Source organism: Hippopotamus amphibius, chromosome 6, assembly GCF_030028045.1.
Source record: "Hippopotamus amphibius kiboko isolate mHipAmp2 chromosome 6, mHipAmp2.hap2, whole genome shotgun sequence".
Taxonomy (NCBI): domain Eukaryota; kingdom Metazoa; phylum Chordata; class Mammalia; order Artiodactyla; family Hippopotamidae; genus Hippopotamus; species Hippopotamus amphibius.
In genome coordinates, this window is record NC_080191.1 from 8,849,426 (window position 1) to 8,867,234 (window position 17,809).

The 17,809-nt window shown below is 36.6% G+C and overlaps 1 protein-coding gene across 3 annotated transcripts in view; it reads left to right on the top strand.

Moving 5' to 3' along the window:
* The window catches only part of SESN1 (sestrin 1), a 104,419-nt gene that overhangs the window by 82,416 nt on the left and 4,194 nt on the right, over positions 1-17,809 (top strand). For 2 of the 3 annotated variants that reach the window (XM_057737921.1, XM_057737923.1), the window contains 6 exons: positions 7,292-7,357; positions 8,198-8,398; positions 9,060-9,242; positions 11,770-12,012; positions 13,956-14,103; positions 16,329-16,441. In XM_057737921.1, coding sequence (XP_057593904.1) covers positions 7,292-7,357; positions 8,198-8,398; positions 9,060-9,242; positions 11,770-12,012; positions 13,956-14,103; positions 16,329-16,441 — 954 coding nt within the window. Of the gene's footprint in view, positions 1-216; positions 441-7,291; positions 7,358-8,197; positions 8,399-9,059; positions 9,243-11,769; positions 12,013-13,955; positions 14,104-16,328; positions 16,442-17,809 lie in introns of those variants that run through there. The other variant, XM_057737922.1, reaches the window with a different exon arrangement.

Sequence of the window (17,809 nt, forward strand, 5' to 3'; positions counted from 1 at the left end):
CCCGAGGATTAGCTCCTCCTGGTCGTTGGGTCCCCAGAGGTTGTTTTTCCGCTGGGCCGCGTGGACCGCCCCCGTCCCCGCCCCCCCGCGCCAAGGGGGTGGGGCGCCGCGGCGCTGCGAGCCCCCATTGGCGCTCGCGGCCGCCCACGGGGCGGAGGACGGTGGGGGCGGGGCAGCGTGGCGTGCTTGTTGGTCCCGCCCCGCCGCACCCCGCCCCGCGCCGCCTCCGCTCTGACTGAGGCGCTGCCGCTCAGAGCCCGCCTGGCAGCCCGCCCAGCGCTCGCCTCCTCCGCACCGCCGCGGCTCCTCTGCGCGTCCACAGCTGTCCCCGCGCCGACATGCGCCTGGCCACAGCCGGGAACGAGGCGTATAGGGCCTCGCTGGCCGTCTCGGAGCTGCTGGGCTGCAAGCAGTGTGGCGGGAGCCGCGGCCAGGACGAGGTACCCGGGCGAGGGACCGGGCGGGTGGGTTCCCGGCCGGCTGCCCGGGCTACGTGGAGGTCGCGTCGCTTCCCCGCCCTGGCACCCTGACAGCTGCAGGGGACGCTCCCCGGGGACGGCGCCCCTGCAGCGACCGCTCGGCCGGCCGCCCTGCGCAGCGAGGGCGTCGCGGGCTGGCGCCCCCCAGGGCAAGGCGCGGCCAGCGGTGGGTGGGGGACGTTTGCCACCTCCAGTCGTCCCCGCGCAGAAGATGCTGTGGCCGGAGGAGACAGCTGTCTCGGTCATTTAAACTGAAGTCTCCAAAACGTAAATAACGTTTTCTGTACAAGTGTCCACAAGTCAGAAACCAGACTCTAGTCTCACAGTCGAACAGCCTGTGGATTTTGCCCCCCTCAGCGTTTTGTCAAAACAGATTATTCGGTGACCCTCACTCTCTTTGCCTCCTACTTTAAAAAAGAAAAAGAAAATTACATTTCAATCAGTTGAGAGATGGTGTTGCCTAGAATAAGTATGTTCTGCCAGCTCTATGACGTTATGCACAGCGCTTACTCTTGTTTATTAAACTATTCCTTTTGTGTCTGAATTGGCCTTCAGCAAGAGCTATTTAATTGTAACATTTTGTATTTTTCCTAAGTGGTAGCAAATAGGGCACCATTTAAAAGTTACTAATATAACTTTAACTCAAATATGAACCTTTAAAAGGCTTTAATTCAAAAAGTGGCAAGGGAGAAAGAGAAATACTAATTAAAATTGAATTGAAATCAGAATGTTTTAATTATTGACTGAGTTCAAGAAATGTAAATACGAGGTAACTTCTCTGCAGTATTGCCCACTAAAATGACTCAGTATTTATCTATATTTTTGTAAATGGAGTCTACACTATGAGTATACTACATATATTCATCTGAACTTAAATGAAGAGGCTTTCTCGTGAAGATTGTAGAACACCAAATAACTTTTTCTAGATGTTAACATTCATGGATACATAATGGGTTCCTTGTTTCCAGATAATACAACCCAAAAAAAAGTCTCATAACTGTTGCTTTGAAACTTTACCATAGAGAGAGAAGAGTGTGAAAGTGTTGCTATAGCGTTTACAGTTTCTGTTTGCAGGCCATAACAGATCTTTTCTCATTTTGAGAAGAGCACCTCAATTATTGTGCTTAAATCTGTCATTCTGGTGGTGGTATTTGTGTGCAGAATCCTGGTTCTTGCCCAGATCTAGAATCTCTAAATATAGCCATGTAAACTGGGAGATAAAGAGATACATTTTATCAAAAGCTTGCACATTGATTACAGAGCCTATGAGATTGTGTTCGGAAGACAGGAAGCTTTGTGTAGTCGTATTTCACTTTTAAAACATCCAATATGTGGGAAGATAAATTAGGAAGTAGTGCTTTATAGGAAAACTATTCACTTTACAAAATAATTAATAAGACAACTCTTTCAAGCAGCAAGTTTCCACAGTGCCTTTAAATTAAACACTTTCCAGGAATGGAACTCCTGACTAAAGTGTAGGGCACACATATGGCCTAAGTCAGCCCTATAAATCCAGTACTTTGAAGTTAGTGAGTTTTTATTTTTCTAGAATGTAGTCCACAGAAGACCAGATGCTGGAAAAAGAGGTACTCGAACTTTCAGTATTTCTAAATTCCCTGTAAGAGTTAACGGCAATTTTAGAAGAAGCACTAGTACATATTTTTTATAATAGGAAGATTTCTTTATAACACTTACAGATTTCTTCATTTCTGTTTAAAAGTTTCAGATGTCAAAAGGCTAGCACCCAGCTGTAGGCAGTGATACTCATAAACAAGGGAGAGTGGGATGGCAACTTTTACTTTTTACATAGTGTATTTTTACCTTGTTGAAATGTGTTTCAAAAAGAACTGATTTTGTAATTTTTTTAAAAATCAAAATTATCGTTGTGATTATCAATACTAAGACATCCAGACAGTTTAAAAATACTCCAAATGCAGTGAGAAAAAAATAAAATGATTCAAGTGATCTGATTACTTTTACTTTTCAACTAGTTTTGCAAATGGATAGATACTGTAAGCCAAAAAATGCTCTCATTTTGCATTTGTGGCAAATTGTTCATTATTTTGCTTAAAAATATTCATATAGATTGATAAATGTATCTGAGAAATTTCAAAAATCTGATTAGAACAGTACATTCAGTACAGAAACATGCATTCATAGAGTGATACGTTACATACATTAGTCATTCTGTGGTACTATCAACATTTGCTGAGAATTTTCACACTGTGAAAATTAGTGTGTTAGTATTATATACTGGAGAGGAAACAAGATATCATGTCAGAGATTTGCAGCAGTGTTGTGATGGCAGAGGTTGTTGCTGTCTCTTTCAAAGATGCTGATTAGGAGGATTGCTGAGAGGAGAGGACTGTTAGTTCCCATGTTAGATTTCCCAGCCACAAGAGCCTGTGAGGTTTGTGCTGTGATAACATCTGCTTCACAATAAGGCCATTTGCTTTTGGCAAGTTCTGCCTCCTTGATTATAGATTGGCCAAAATCTGTTCGAAGTCTGTAATTCAGTTTCTTATAGCTAAATATGAAGGCACAATTGAAGTAACTTTTAGGAAGTTATGAAATGCACTTAGTTTGGCTTATGCTCACACCATGGATGACCTGCAGTACCTTTTCTTGTTTTGTGTTTTTAATCAACACCTGCTAGAAAATAGGGTAATAACTAATTTGTCATGTGACTAGGAAAAGAAGTGTTTCAAAAGCGAGTTTTCCAGAAAATTGAAACTTTTAACCCTTTAGAAACCAAGAATACTATTGTATAATAATAATGGTATCTAAAAGGACCTTTAAGTATCAAAAACTCTTAAAGAGGTTCTTCTGAGAGTAATTAATTAAAGACACCAACTCTAAAACCATACTTCCCGGCTGTTTCCAAGGTAATTGTCACCTGTTTACTTTTCCCGGAAGTTAGAGCTCAATTTGTGTGCAGTAGGAGGCTAAGTGGAATCAACGATCTGCTTCCTGACAGTATCTGGATTAAGATAAATTGGGATGTGGTCTCAGAGTTCATAAAATTCTATTTTACCTAGAACTAGCCTTAAGTAAAATAATGAAATTGGAGTCTTGAATATCAGACACTCATTTCCATTCCCTTCCTTTCCTCAGTTTTTCTCTTCTGACCCCTGCTTTCTTGTTAGACTGGTACCTCATCAAGGAATGAATGTGATCTTAACACTAAGAGGTTCTTAGCATAATAGGTCTGTAATCCATTCCTAAGAATGTTTGCTTTTTCTTAACACCCTGTTTTAAAACATAACTTTTCACTCTAAGAGAATATGTTTCTAAAGGAACTGGGAAAGAAAGATTTGACCTTTGAAGGCAAGGAAGAGGGGAGACAGTGATACCAGTATGGCCACTAAACTTGACTATAGGGATGGACTTTCAAAGACTTGAGAATTACCTAGGGCCATTGGCAAAGACCCTTGGCATGCCTATAGGAAAATATTCCATTTCTGAAACATTGATAGCCCCTTTCTTGGAATTGCAAAGCTATTGTTTTGTAATAGTTTGATATATAAACTATTTGGTATAGAAGTAAAACCAAAATAATATACTTTAACCTCTTTGTTTTGAGGCCCATGTGCTAGCAATCTGGTCTTATTTTAAAAAATACACACACACACACACACACACACACACACACACACACACACAATCCACATGCCGCTAATGTATTTGTAGGATAAAGTTCTAGAAATAGAATTGCTAATTTTTTTCCCTTTCCTTACAAATAGTAACATAATATATACATATTACACACTTTGCCTTTTTTACCCCCCACATGATGTATCTTAGAGATCTTTTAAAGGCAACTGGTATAGAATTGCTTCATTCTTTGTAAGGACTTCACGCTGTTCTAGTCTGTGGTCACACTAAACTTTATTGAAACAGTCATCTGTTGATGAGCACTTAGGTTGTTTTATATCTTGTACTACTAGAAACAATGTTGCAGTGATTATACCTTTACATATGACATTTCAGGTATATGACTGTAGATTAATGTTTAGGATGAAATTGTTGATTAGGGTATATAACTTTTAAATTTTGATCAGTATTTCAAATTGCCCTCCTAGGGGTTGTAGTAATTTATACTCCTTATATATATTTCTTGATTTTTTTTTTTCCTCACACTTCAAAACACTCCCATCAGAAACGTATAAGCAATGAATGGCTATTTTTCCACCCCCTCTCCAACACAGCCTATCATCAAACTTTTTGATCTTAAGCAGTCTTTTAGGTGAAAAATAGTACCTCAATGTAGTTAAATGGCAGTTGTTTTATTGTGAGGGTTGATCATTTTTTCAGCCATTTGTATTTCCTTTTCTTTGAACTGTGCATGTACTTTGTTCATTTTTCTATCAGGTTGTTGGGGGTTCTTAATGATTTGTCTTTATGTATTAAAAAAATGTAGCCCTTTGCTATATGAGTTGAAAATACATTTCCAAGTTTTCTGTTTGCTTTAGACATTTTATATGTTTATTTTTCCCATGTAAGAGTCTTTATTTTTATGTCATCAAATTTATCAATCTTAAATTTATATGACTTAGGGGTTTTGTGGCATTCTTAGACCTAACTCCACAAGTATTTTCTTCTAGTACTGTAATGTTTTTTACTTTTATTTTTCACAGTTATATCTCATTTACTGCTGAGTAAAGTATGATTTAAGGCTCCAATTTCACTTTTTTCTGAGTGGCCCTCCAGTTGTATCAGAATCATTTGTTGAATAATCCATTTCTCCTTCTTTGAAATGCCACCTTTTTGTATACTAAAGTCACAAGAATAGTGTCTCTTAGATATAAAATGAATAATAAGCCCCAGAAATGGGGTGTTTTTGTTAAGATGCATTTTGTTTAAATAGGATAGTAAAGAGAAGGGGTAAATATTGATTTTTAGCCTTAAAGTCTTGCCCAGTATATTTTGTTTGAAATGTAATAGGATCAGAAATTCAGCAGTTAAAAAGACCAATAGAGGGACTTACCTGGTGGTGCAGTGGTTAAGAATCTGCCTGCCAATGCAGGGGACACAGGTTCGAACTCTAGTCTGGGAAGATCCCACATGCCATGGAGCAACTAAGCCCGTGCGCCATAACTAATGAACCTGTGCTCTAGAGCGCGAGAGCCACAACTACTGAAGACCGTGCACCTAGAGCCTGTGCTCCGCAACGAGAGAAGACACCCCACTGAGAAACCCAGCACTCGCAACAAAGAGTAGCCCCTGCTCTCCACAACTAGAGAAAGCCTGTGTGCAGCAATGAAGACCCAAAACAGCCAATATAAATAAATAAATAAATAAATAAATAAATAAATAAATAAATAAATAAATAAAATTTAAAAAGAAAAAAGCCAATAGAGTCATCATTTTATATAAATGGCTGCATTTGTGCCAAAATGATGTATTGAATAGCAGGAATGTGGAGTTTTTCCTTCCATTTATTATAGGATATTAAAATTGAGACATACCTGGCTGAACCAGTGAGTTTAGTGTCTCCTCTTTTGAAGGATATGGTTATTAGACATTACATCTTCAGTATAAGTGTGGAATTATCAGAGTAAGAAATCACTGACCTCCAATACAAGATTATTTGAAATACATATAAAGTTTTAGATTTAGTTGGCAAATATAGCCTACTTTGAATCTGAATCTTGAGTTCTGCTAATTAAGATTCTGTTCAGTTTTGTCCTGCCTGCTCAATTTTTAAAGATCCATTCTGCTCAAAAGGTTTCCATTCACTTGGACCAGATTTCTTGAATTGCTGCCACATGTTCTTCTCTGTCTACACACCCCCTCCACCCCCCCACCCCCCACTTTTTTGCCTTTAAGAGGAAAGCATCTGGTCTATATCATGAAGGACTGTTGGAAGCAGTAGAGAAAGGATGGAAGTAATATTTGTATGTAATTATGTAAGCAAGGGTTAATATTTAGTTGTTAAAGAAGGTGGGGATTTTTTGTTTAGAGACTAGATTGATAGGACATGAACCTCAAAAAAAAAAAAAAGGCTGAATTATATTTTGGTTTTGTTTCTATAAACACACAGTATTGAGGGAAAAGATGGAAGCCTTAACAGTAGATTGTCAATTTTTGTTAACACATAAAGTATAGAATTCTAGGTTCACTATGTCAAAAGGCAGAAAACCATTTATTTTTTAATTAGTTGAGCTCCTCTAAAATATAAGCAAAGTTGATGAGATCCTATAAATTAAAAATTTAAGGAAAACTCACAAACAAAATTAATTTCTCTAAAATTGTTTTACTCAACCACAGAGAAACCACACCCTAACACTACTTTCTCTTTTGTGGATTTAAATAACTTTATTTTTCATAATATTTATTTTCTTGTGAAGTGTTATTATAGATGTAATAATAATTATACTTCTTTCAGTTTAAGACATCTAGGTAGAAGTTATGGCTTTTTCATTTCCTGATGAGATACACAGGGATTGATATTTTGATTGCTTGCGTTTTGGATGTACAAACACATTGGTCTTATTTTGTATCACTGACAGTCCACAGGGTTGGCTGCTATGTGCTGAACTTTCTGTTCTAGACTTTCTGCCAAGTACTTTATGCAAAACTCTGGTTTTAGTGAAGCAGGTTTTATTGTTTTTAGTCAGAGTTGTATTATAAACTGTTGTCAGCTATGTGATGCAAACAGAGGAGCTGGTATATATATATATAGCCATGAAAACAAACCACACAAACAAGCCAGTCTCTGTTAAACTGGCTGTTTTTCTCTCCCATTCCTGTGGCCTCAGTTCACGTTGTTTACCGCTGGAGGCCTGAGATGGTGTAATTTTCTTTTCTAGGAACTTGGAATTAGAATTCCTCGACCACTAGGACACGGACCAAGCAGATTCATCCCAGAAAAGGAGGTATGTTGTTTGTGAAAGTATATAGTGAAGTGTATGCTTTTAAGGAAAAGCTTTCGTGATCCACATCTTGGCATCTGAACAGTTGTTGGTCAACAATATGCTTTACACAGAGTTGATCACAGTTAATCATCATGCTTTGGCAGTGAATCTGTGGCATTAGAAAGCTGTTATATAGTCTTACTGATTTCTAGTATTTCATGATGCTTTTCTAACACCCATATTTAATCAAGCAAGGGGAAGACTTGTTTTTGACCAATGATATGCCACCTGCTTATATTTAGATGTTGTTCAGGTGTGCCCATAAGCTGAGTTACTTGGACTTGGCCAACTCCACAGGCTGGTATCAATGCTAGATTGGATCTTTAATTCTAAATATGTAAATGCTTTGTCTTCACAAGGATTGCTTACTGTTAGTTCATTTTGGTTCTCTGTAAATTGAGGGAGAGTAGGTGTTAAAAAGGAAAGGCATTAAAAAAAAAAAAAGGAAAGGCATTAGTGTCTGTTTGCAAGCTCTGCAAATTTGATAATCTAAATCTGCTTCTTTATCTGGATTCTGGCCAAGTCTGCAAGCAGCCTACCTAGATGGCCTTTAATGTTTGGGCTTTGTTGTTTCTCCCCTGCTACATGATATGTGACTGTTTATTCTTTTATCTTATAATCAGTTGAGTTAAATTTGTAGAATTATAACCTCTCTTTCTTAAGCCAAATTTAATCTGCTTCTAGATGACACTTAGAATGCAGTGCCTGCATATTTTTTCTTTTTTTCTCCCCCTACATATTTGCTCTCTTTAACACTGATTTGCAGTTTCTGTAACCATGGTTTTCCTCTCTTTCATACAGATTCTCCAAGTGGGGAGTGAAGACGCACAGATGCATACTTTATTTGCAGATTCTTTTGCTGCTTTGGGTCGTTTGGATAATATTACCTTAGTGATGGTTTTTCACCCACAATATTTAGAAAGTTTCTTAAAAACTCAACACTATCTACTGCAAATGGATGGGCCATTACCCCTACATTACCGGCACTACATTGGAATAATGGTTTGTAAACATTCAGTGAAAAATTCTTTCTGCCTGCTTTATTAATCTTTTTAAGAGATAGTTAAAGCTTCAAACAGAGGAATAAATACATTCTAACTTCTAATTGGATTCCTATTAGGTGGTATCTATTTTTCCTCTTTCTAAATAAGTATGCTCTCAAGTATAACAGAAAAAGAAATATGTATTTACACTCTGTTGAGAATGATTTTCTATTAAATAAGAGAATAAAGTTGAACACAAGATTACTTCACTGTTATAAATAGTTCAGATTGACATAAGTGGTGGTACTCATGTTCATCTTATAAATAATATTCCATTGTTTTATGGTTGGTATAAAGTTTTTCTAAAGTTCAAATACTTTTATCAAACATTTTGTTTGTTCTCGGGATATTCTGGAGGTGCTTTCTGTAGTGTATGTGAATTTTTAAATGTTTATGTGAAAACTTCATTTCTGTAGTATATGGAAAATTTGAAAACTAATCAAAAACTTAATTAGCTGCTTTGCACACTGTAAAGGAAAAAAGACTTGTTAAATATATGCAGTTTATTGTATGTCAACTGTATCTCAATAAAAGTTCTTTAAAAAAAAAAGAAAAAAGATTTGTAGTTGTTCAAGATTTTAATATGTATAGTTAGAATAATCTTTTTGTTTTCTATTAAGGCTGCAGCAAGACATCAGTGCTCCTACTTAGTGAATCTCCATGTAAATGATTTCCTTCATGTTGGTGGAGACCCCAAGTGGCTTAATGGTTTAGAGAATGCTCCTCAAAAGCTACAGAATTTAGGAGAACTTAACAAAGTGTTAGCCCATAGACCTTGGCTTATTACCAAAGAACATATTGAGGTAAGTAGAGACTATATCTAGGGTGTCATTAAAAAAAAAATTAATAGACTTTTTTAGAGCAGTTTTAGCTTTACAGAAAAATGGCGCAGAAGTAGAGTTCTCATATTCTACCCGCCTCAACCCTCCACCCCCCCCCACATACACAGTAGTTTCTTTGTTACTAACATCTAGCATTAGTATAGTACATTTTCTGTAATTGATGAATTAATAATGTCTAATTTACATTGGGGTTCACTGTGTTGTACAGTTCCATGGATTATGAGAAATGCATAATGTCATGTTATCCACCATTATGGTATTATACAGAATAGTTTCACTTCTCTAAAAATCTCCTGTGCTCCTCCTGTGCATCTCTCTCCCCTTCCCCCGAAACTACTGCTCTTTTTACTATGGTTTTGCCTTTTCCAGAATGTCATATAGTTGGAATCATACAGTATATAGCCTTTTCAGACTAGCTCCTTTCATCTGTCAGTATGCATTTACGGTTTCTCCATGGCTTGTCATGGCTTGATAGCTCACTTCTTTTTATTGCTGAAAAATACTCCAGTGTGTGGATGTACCACAGTTATATATCCATTCACCTATTGAAGGACATCTTGGTTACTTCCAGTTTTTGGCAATTATGAATAAAGTTTCTATATGCAGGTTTTTTGGTAGACATAAGTTTTCAACTCGGGTAAATAACTAGGAGTGTGATTGCTGGATCATATGGTAAACTTGTGTTTGGCTTTGTAAGAATCTGTGAAACTGCCTTCCAAAGTGGCTGTACCAGTTTGTGTTCCCATCAACGATGGATGAGCATTCCTGTTGCTCCACATCCTTGTCAGCATTTGCTGTTATCAGTGTTCTAGATTTTAGCCATTCTGATAGATGAGAAGTGGCATCTTGTGTATCTTTGTAAAATACCATCTTAAACTAATTTCTTATAGTTCTATTGATTAATGCAGATAATAGAATAAAAGTAGATTGACATTCTCTAAAAGAATCTACCATGCATTAGAAATTCTTAAAAATACAATATACTTTTGGTGTTGTCTATTTTTTAGATTGATTGATTGATTGATTTGCCATGCCTCAAGGCTTGTGGGATCTTAGTTCCCTGATCGGGGATCAAACCCATGACCCCTGCAGTGGAGGTGCATAGTCCTAACCACTGGACCACCAGGGAATTCCCTAGAGTATTTTAGATACTTTTATGTAATTGAAGCATCTTATCAAGGAGATATAAGATCTGAATATAATTAATGCAATGTCTGTTATATTGTCTAGTAATATAAAATTACACAATATTATAAAATAATGAAGCAGAATGGACACAGATTTGTAAGACTTTGAAGAATTGTAGACTTTACCTTGAACATAATTTTTAAAATGAATATAATTTGATGGTTTAGGAATATTGAGAGTCAAGTTGTTCAAACCACTATCTTAAGAATTCCTTGAGGAGGCCTGATAATAAAGAAAAACAGGCATATTTTACATAGTAGCTTCTAGTTTAAACACAAGTTTATTACATTTGGTTTGAGACTTTGCTCTAACAACATAGTTAATGCATTCATAATGCATCATCTGAAATATGGCAACTGCTTTTTTTTTTTAAGAACTTATTTATTTTTGGGTGCGTTGGGTCTTCTTTAGTGCGGCAAGCAGGGGCTACTCTTCATTGCAGCGCGTGGGCTTCTCATTGCGGTGGCTTCTCTTGTTGCGGATCACAGGCTCTAGGCGTGCGGGCTTCAGTAGTTGTGGCTCGCAGGCTCTAGAGCACAGCCTCAGTAGTTGTGATGCACGGGCTTAGTTGCTCCAAGGCATGTGGGGTCTTCCTGGGCCAGGGCTCAAACCTGTGTCCCCTGCATTGGCAGGGGAAGTCCCCATGAGAAGCTTCTAAGTAGTGGAGAAACGGGGTTGAAACTGTGTAACTCAGAGTGAAACCACGCAACTCAGATTGGGACTTGAACCCACATGGCCGGGACTCAAACCCAGCCAAAACCCTGAGTGGGACTTGAACCCACAGTCTTTAACTGAGATCACACACCTGGTCTCAGGACTTAATGAAGATCAGGTTCTTGATGTCTCATCGCAGAAAGAATTCAGTGAGAGACAAAGTGACAGGTAAGAAGTGGATTTATTTAGAGAGAAATACACTCCGCAGACAGAGTGTGGGCCATCTCAGAAGGCGAGAGTGGCCACAACTGCTTTTAAACAAAATGTATTCTACTACATTTTTTTAAAAATTTTATTTATTTATTTATTATTTTGGGGGTCTACTACCTTTTTAAATCAGGATTTCAGAAAGTCAAAATAGTAATGAATGTGTCATTATCAGATTATGTTAAGCTCTATTTGTGAGTACATATTCATAAAAATTGGCAAATTCTGGATTCTGCATGCCTCAAATTGTAATTTTATCCTAAGTTTTATATAGTAACTAATCATGTTTTCAATAGATTAAATACCAAGGTGAACTATATTCTTTCACAGGCAGCATACCCCAGTATAAAAATATGTTCTCACTTTTTCTTCCCCCAAGGGACTTTTAAAAGCTGAAGAGCACAGCTGGTCCCTTGCAGAACTGGTACATGCAGTAGTTCTACTCACACACTATCATTCTCTTGCCTCGTTCACATTTGGCTGTGGAATCAGTCCAGAAATTCATTGTGATGGTGGCCACACGTTCAGACCTCCTTCTGTTAGTAACTACTGCATCTGTGACATTACAAATGGCAATCACAGTGTGGATGAGATGCAGGTCAACTCAGCAGGAAATGTTTCGGTAAGTATTATTTGTTAGAGGATCGTCATAAGACTAATCACAGTAATTGCTATCATATTATTTTTTCATTTGGCTTTTAAGAAAACCCACCCTGTTAAGTCCAAAAAAAGTTATTAGGCCCCCATACCTGTTCATTCAGCAAGTATTTATTGACTGCCTCCAAATGCTCAGCACTGGTCTGATGCTAAGGGACATTAAAAACCCTCTAGGAGTTTAGGATCAGAAGCCACCAGCATGTGCCCCATCAGAGCTAGCTAGTATTGAACGGCTACTGAGAGAGATGAGGGGAGACTCAGAACAGTGGAACTTGGTGGTAGAAACCTCCTGATGCTGGTCACATCCTTTTCTTTCCTTTTGCACAAAAACAGGCTGTCTTCTTAGTTATCTTTTAGAAGACTTGATCAGCCTTGATCTGGAATTTCTCCTTTTAAAATAGTTCTTCATGTTTTAACTTCTCACAAATATGTATAAAAGTGAATGCAAATGTATTAAAATGCTTTTACCTCCATTCCTTCTCTTTCTGTTATTCCTTTGAAAGAGAATGAGTTGAATTTTCTATAAGCAAATTTTAATTCCTATATGAGTCACAATTCCCTCTGCATTCTTTAGCTGTAGTGAAAGAGCAAAGGTTTATATTTCTGAATAGAAATCATGGAAACATTATAGCCTTCTTAATAGAGTTTGCACAGATTTTCTCAGTTGTATTATTCATTTTAAACTGATTTGGACAGGTTGCATTTATATATTTGACTTTAACGTACATTTGACTGTTAACATATATTTGACTGTTGGCAAGTTATCTAACCTCTCTGAGCCTCCATTCTTTCATTTCTAAACAAAGGTCAAACACAAGGTTATTGTGAAGTTTAAGTGAAATGTCTCTACAGAGGTAAAAGGCCTAGTACAGTGCTTGGCATTTATCAGGTGCTAAATAAGAGGTAGTAGCATTTATATATGGTGAGGTTAGCACAGGAAGGAAAATCATTTTCCAAAGGTAGATTCACCGTGTTGTGCCGACAAGGCCCAAGACCATCAGTTTCACCCTCTATTGAGCTACCTGGATTCATGTTATAGGCCTGCATATGGCCACTAATTATTTATCAAAGCTTGAAGGTTATAAGGTGGTCTAAGGGAAGAGTATATCAGTTGCTGGGATGCTTAGAGTTGAATTATTGTCCTTCCCCACTTTTGATTTACTTACAAGGCTAAAGAAAAAGTACTATTCCTAATTATCCCTCTATTAAATGAGATAATAATGAAATAACAGAATTTTTAAAAACTTCTCTAGTAGGTAAGCTCCCTATTCCCAGGTGTCGAGGATTTTTTAGCAATAACTATTTATAAATTAAGGTATATATATTTTTTCAAGATATAATGCTGTTGTACACTTAACAGACTACAGTATAATATAAACATAACTTTTTATATGCACTGGAAAACCAAAAAATTCGTGACTCACTTTGTTGCAATACTGGCTTTATTGAAGTGGTCTGGAACTGAGCCCACAATATATCTGAGGTATGCCTGTCTATTGACAGTATGTCCAGCATATGTAGTTGATGCAAAACCACTTATACTTTATCTTATTTGTTTAACTGATTGAGCAAGTAAAAGTTTAACTCAAATATTCAGTTCTATTTAAAATTGACTAGTGTTAAATTTTAATTTTTAAAACTTAACATTGACAGTAATATTTACTAATTTTAATAAAAGGTAAAACATTAGAATATTCTTAAAATCATTTTTCTCTTGCATTTTAAAATTTACATATCTGTATATAATATGCCAAAATAATTTTTTATTCCTTCATGTACATTAAAATTACAAGATCTATTTTTCTTATATTTTATTAAGATGTAAATTCTTATGAGAAAGACTTAACAAAATTTAAAAATTTCATTCCATGTCTGACATATGTAACCTTAATTGCACTTTCTTTTCAGGTAAGTGATTCTTTCTTTGAGGTCGAAGCTCTCATGGAAAAAATGAAGCAGTTGCAGGAATGTCGAGATGAAGAAGAGGCAAGTCAGGAAGAGATGGCTTCACGTTTTGAAATAGAAAAAAGAGAGAGCATGTTTGTCTTCTCTTCAGGTAAAAGCAACCATTATATAGTCAATAAAATGTCTATTGCTTCCAAAAAAGAGCCCAATATTTTAAGAGAATTTAAATAAAAGTTGGAATATAGTTGATTTACAATGTTGTTAGTTTCAAGTGTACAGCAAAGTGGATCTGTTTTACACAGATCCACTTTTTTTTAAGATTCTTTTCTCATACAGGTCATTATAGATTATTGAGTAGAGTTCCCTGTGCTATACAGTAGGTCCTTATTAGTTATCTATTTTATATATAGTGGTGTGTATATGTCAATCCCAATCTCCCAAATTCTCTCTACCCCCTTCCCCCCTCATAACCATAGGTTTGTTTTCTATCTTTGTGACTGTATTTCTGTTTTGTAAATAAGTTCATTTGTACAGATTTTTTAGATTCCACATACAAGCGATATCATATGATACTTGTCTTTCTCTGACTTACTTCACTTCATGTGATAATTTCCAGGTGCCTTCATGTTGTGGCAAATGGCATTATTTTGTTCTTTTTATGGATGAGTACTATTCCACTGTATACATGTACCACATCTTCTTTATCCACTCCTCTGTGATGGACGTTTAGGTTGCTTCCATGTCTTGACTGTTGTAAATAGTGCTGCTATGGATGTTGGGGTGCATGTATCTTTTCAAATTATGGTTTTCTCCAGATATATGCCAAGGAGCGGGATTGCTGGATCAGATGGTAGCTCTATATTTTTTTTTTTTAAGGAACCTGCATACTGTTCTCCATAGTGGCTGCACCAATTTACATTCCCATCAACAGTTGTAGCATTTCTTGTTTTATATTTTTTGGTGATGGCCATTCTGACCAGTGTGTAGTTTTGATTTGCATTTCTCTATTTCTCTAATAATTAGTGATATTGAGCATCTTTTCACATGCTTTTTGGCCATCTGTATGTCTTCTTTGGAGAAATATCTATTTAGATCTTCTGTCCATTTTTTTATTGGGTTTTTTGATATTGAGATGCGTGAGCTGTGTGCATATTTTGGAGATTAATCCCTCATCAGTCACTTTGTTTGCAAATATTTTCTCCCATTCTGAGGGTTATCTTTTCATTTTGTTTATGGTTTCCTTTGCTGTGCAAAAGCTTTTAAGTTTAATCCAAATGTCTTTCCTTTTAGAAAGGCTATTGCATAGGTAATCCTACTTCTAGAAAAGGAAGTTATAGTGAAAATAGCACTAGACTAAGAGCAAGGACATTTGATTTGGGTTCTAGTACTAAAATCACTGCTAATAAACTTGCTAAATTTAACATTGAGTGGTCCTTTTTTACTCTTCTTTAAAATGAGGAAATTGTACTCGTAAAGGCCTGAGATTGCTTCCAGCTTTAAAATTCTATGATTTTTGAAAAGGAGCTACTAATTGCATAACTAACAACAACCTAAATCCTTTATGTTTGGCCTTTATCAAATATAGGCTATAGAATTTAATATGTAAACCAGATAATTTAAAAGGAAAAAAGTTAATAAAGTGTGTTAATATATTTTGACAGTAATGCAGTGGGACAAAGTATATGTCAAAAGCAAGTTTCTTAATAGCAAAGAAAAAATCAAATTTGTATAAATGGAGATTGGATGTTAGCTTGAGGAGAAAGAAGTCTTTGATTCTGTTTACTTGAAACTATAATCTCATCAACTCCTAAACATGACAATAATTTGAAAACGCTTAGAGCAGTGCAGGAAACGTAAAAACAATGACATACAGAACCTCTTTCCTTTATTCATCATTTTAGAATTGTTTCTAGGACCTCTGATCTGTTAAAGAGATCATTTTATATATGTATCACATTAATATTCAACTAAAAAAAGTCCAAGTGCTAAAGTTTAGAGCATAAGGTTTAAAGCTAATGGTTTGTTATCACCATAAAGATTATTTAAAAGGGTGTTCATACTTTTAAGTGAGCCTAATATCTGTAAACTAGAGTGGGGACACAGAGGGAGAGAGGATCTGTGAAAGAGAGGAATGAAAAGCATAGAAAATTCAACCATGAGTATTTTTTTTAATAACAGAGAATCTATTTTTATTATATTCCATTTACTAGTAAGTAGCTATTTCTCTTTATAGTTTTTAGACTTTATTTTAGTTGATATTGGGTACTTAGTCTCAGAGAAAGGGTTATCCTATTTTTACTTGTTATAGGTAAAATGAATTTTAAATAGCATCCGGTTTTTAATAAGCTTTCAGTGGCTTTTTCTTTTCTTTTTCAGATGATGAAGAAGTTACACCAGCAAGAGATGTCTCTCGCCACTTTGAGGATACTAGTTATGGCTATAAGGATTTCTCTAGACATGGAATGCACGTCCCAACGTTTCGAGTCCAGGTAAAATGACAACTTGTATGTACATGATTGGTTAAAAATATCTCAATCTGACTTAAAATAAGAAAAGCTATCTGGATTTGAGAAAAGGCATTGCAGAAAGAAATAACTTTTCTATGTACACGAAATTCCCTTAGGTATATTTATTATATTGTTAAAGTTCATAAATTAGTTGCTCAGAATTCAAAACACATTCACCCATAAAATAAATCTACAGTAGAGGTTAGGTTCCCAGATGGTGTGCAAAAACTCAAAGTTCATAATGTAACTGAACAATAAATAATAGTTGTGTTTAAACCTAGCTAGCATTTATAGCATTGTTTTATTGAGCGTCAGTGTTAAAGTGAGGTGATTTCTACCCTGATATGCAACGGGCCTGAGTGACAAGAGAAATGTCCTCACAGTATCTCAGGCATTGTGTGTGTATGGGTGGAGGTAAAGAGAATGAGAAAATCAGAGAGAAATATTTCCTTAAATTAGGACTTCCGGGACAGCAAACTTTTTTCTTTTTAATTTGGGTGAGTTCTTACAGATACCATAGAAAATAAATCATGATGATTACAATAACCTAATTCGCTTTAAAATATGAACTGAATGTCATTTGAAGCAACGAGATTTTTTGAGGGTTTCAAATTTAAACCTTGAACAGGATTCACCTGAGTAATTTTGGAATAAGATTTATTTAACACCCATCTCTTAGAATAAATAAAGCTAGTGAGGTAGGGAGTAGAATTATTGTTGGAAGATTCAGTTTGTTTAGCTCCATAATCATTAACTTTGAAATACACAGTAAAACTTCCCAGTATAATTCTGTATATATTGAGTCCATGGGAACTTAGAGACCTCGTCGTCCTCCAGGATACCAGGCTCCTTCTCTGTTTTCGCTTTGGCAGTAGGCACTGTGCTAAGTGCTTTGCAAGTATATCTCAGAAGCAACAATTGCTGTATCTTCTAGTTCCAGAATAAAAGTTGAGAATCATCAATTAGCAAACATTTATCTATTCTGTGCTGTAGTTTTTTTTGTTTTTTAAATTTATTTATTTATTTATTGGCTGCATTGGGTCTTTGTTACTGCACACAGGCTTTCTCTAGTTGCGGCAAGCGGGGGCTACTCTTCAGTGTGGTACGCAGGCTCCTCATTGTGATGGCTTCTCTGTTGCAGAGCATGGGCTCTAGGTGTGCGGGCTTCAGTAGTTGTGGCACATGGGCTCAACAGTTGTGGCACACGGGCTTAACTGCTCCACGGCATGTGGTATCTTCCTGGGGCAGAGATCAAACCCATGTCCCCTGCATTGGCAGGTAGATTCTTAACCACTGCACCATCTAGGAAGTCCCTCTGTGTAGTTTTGTAAGACTGCTTCCCGTCCATCA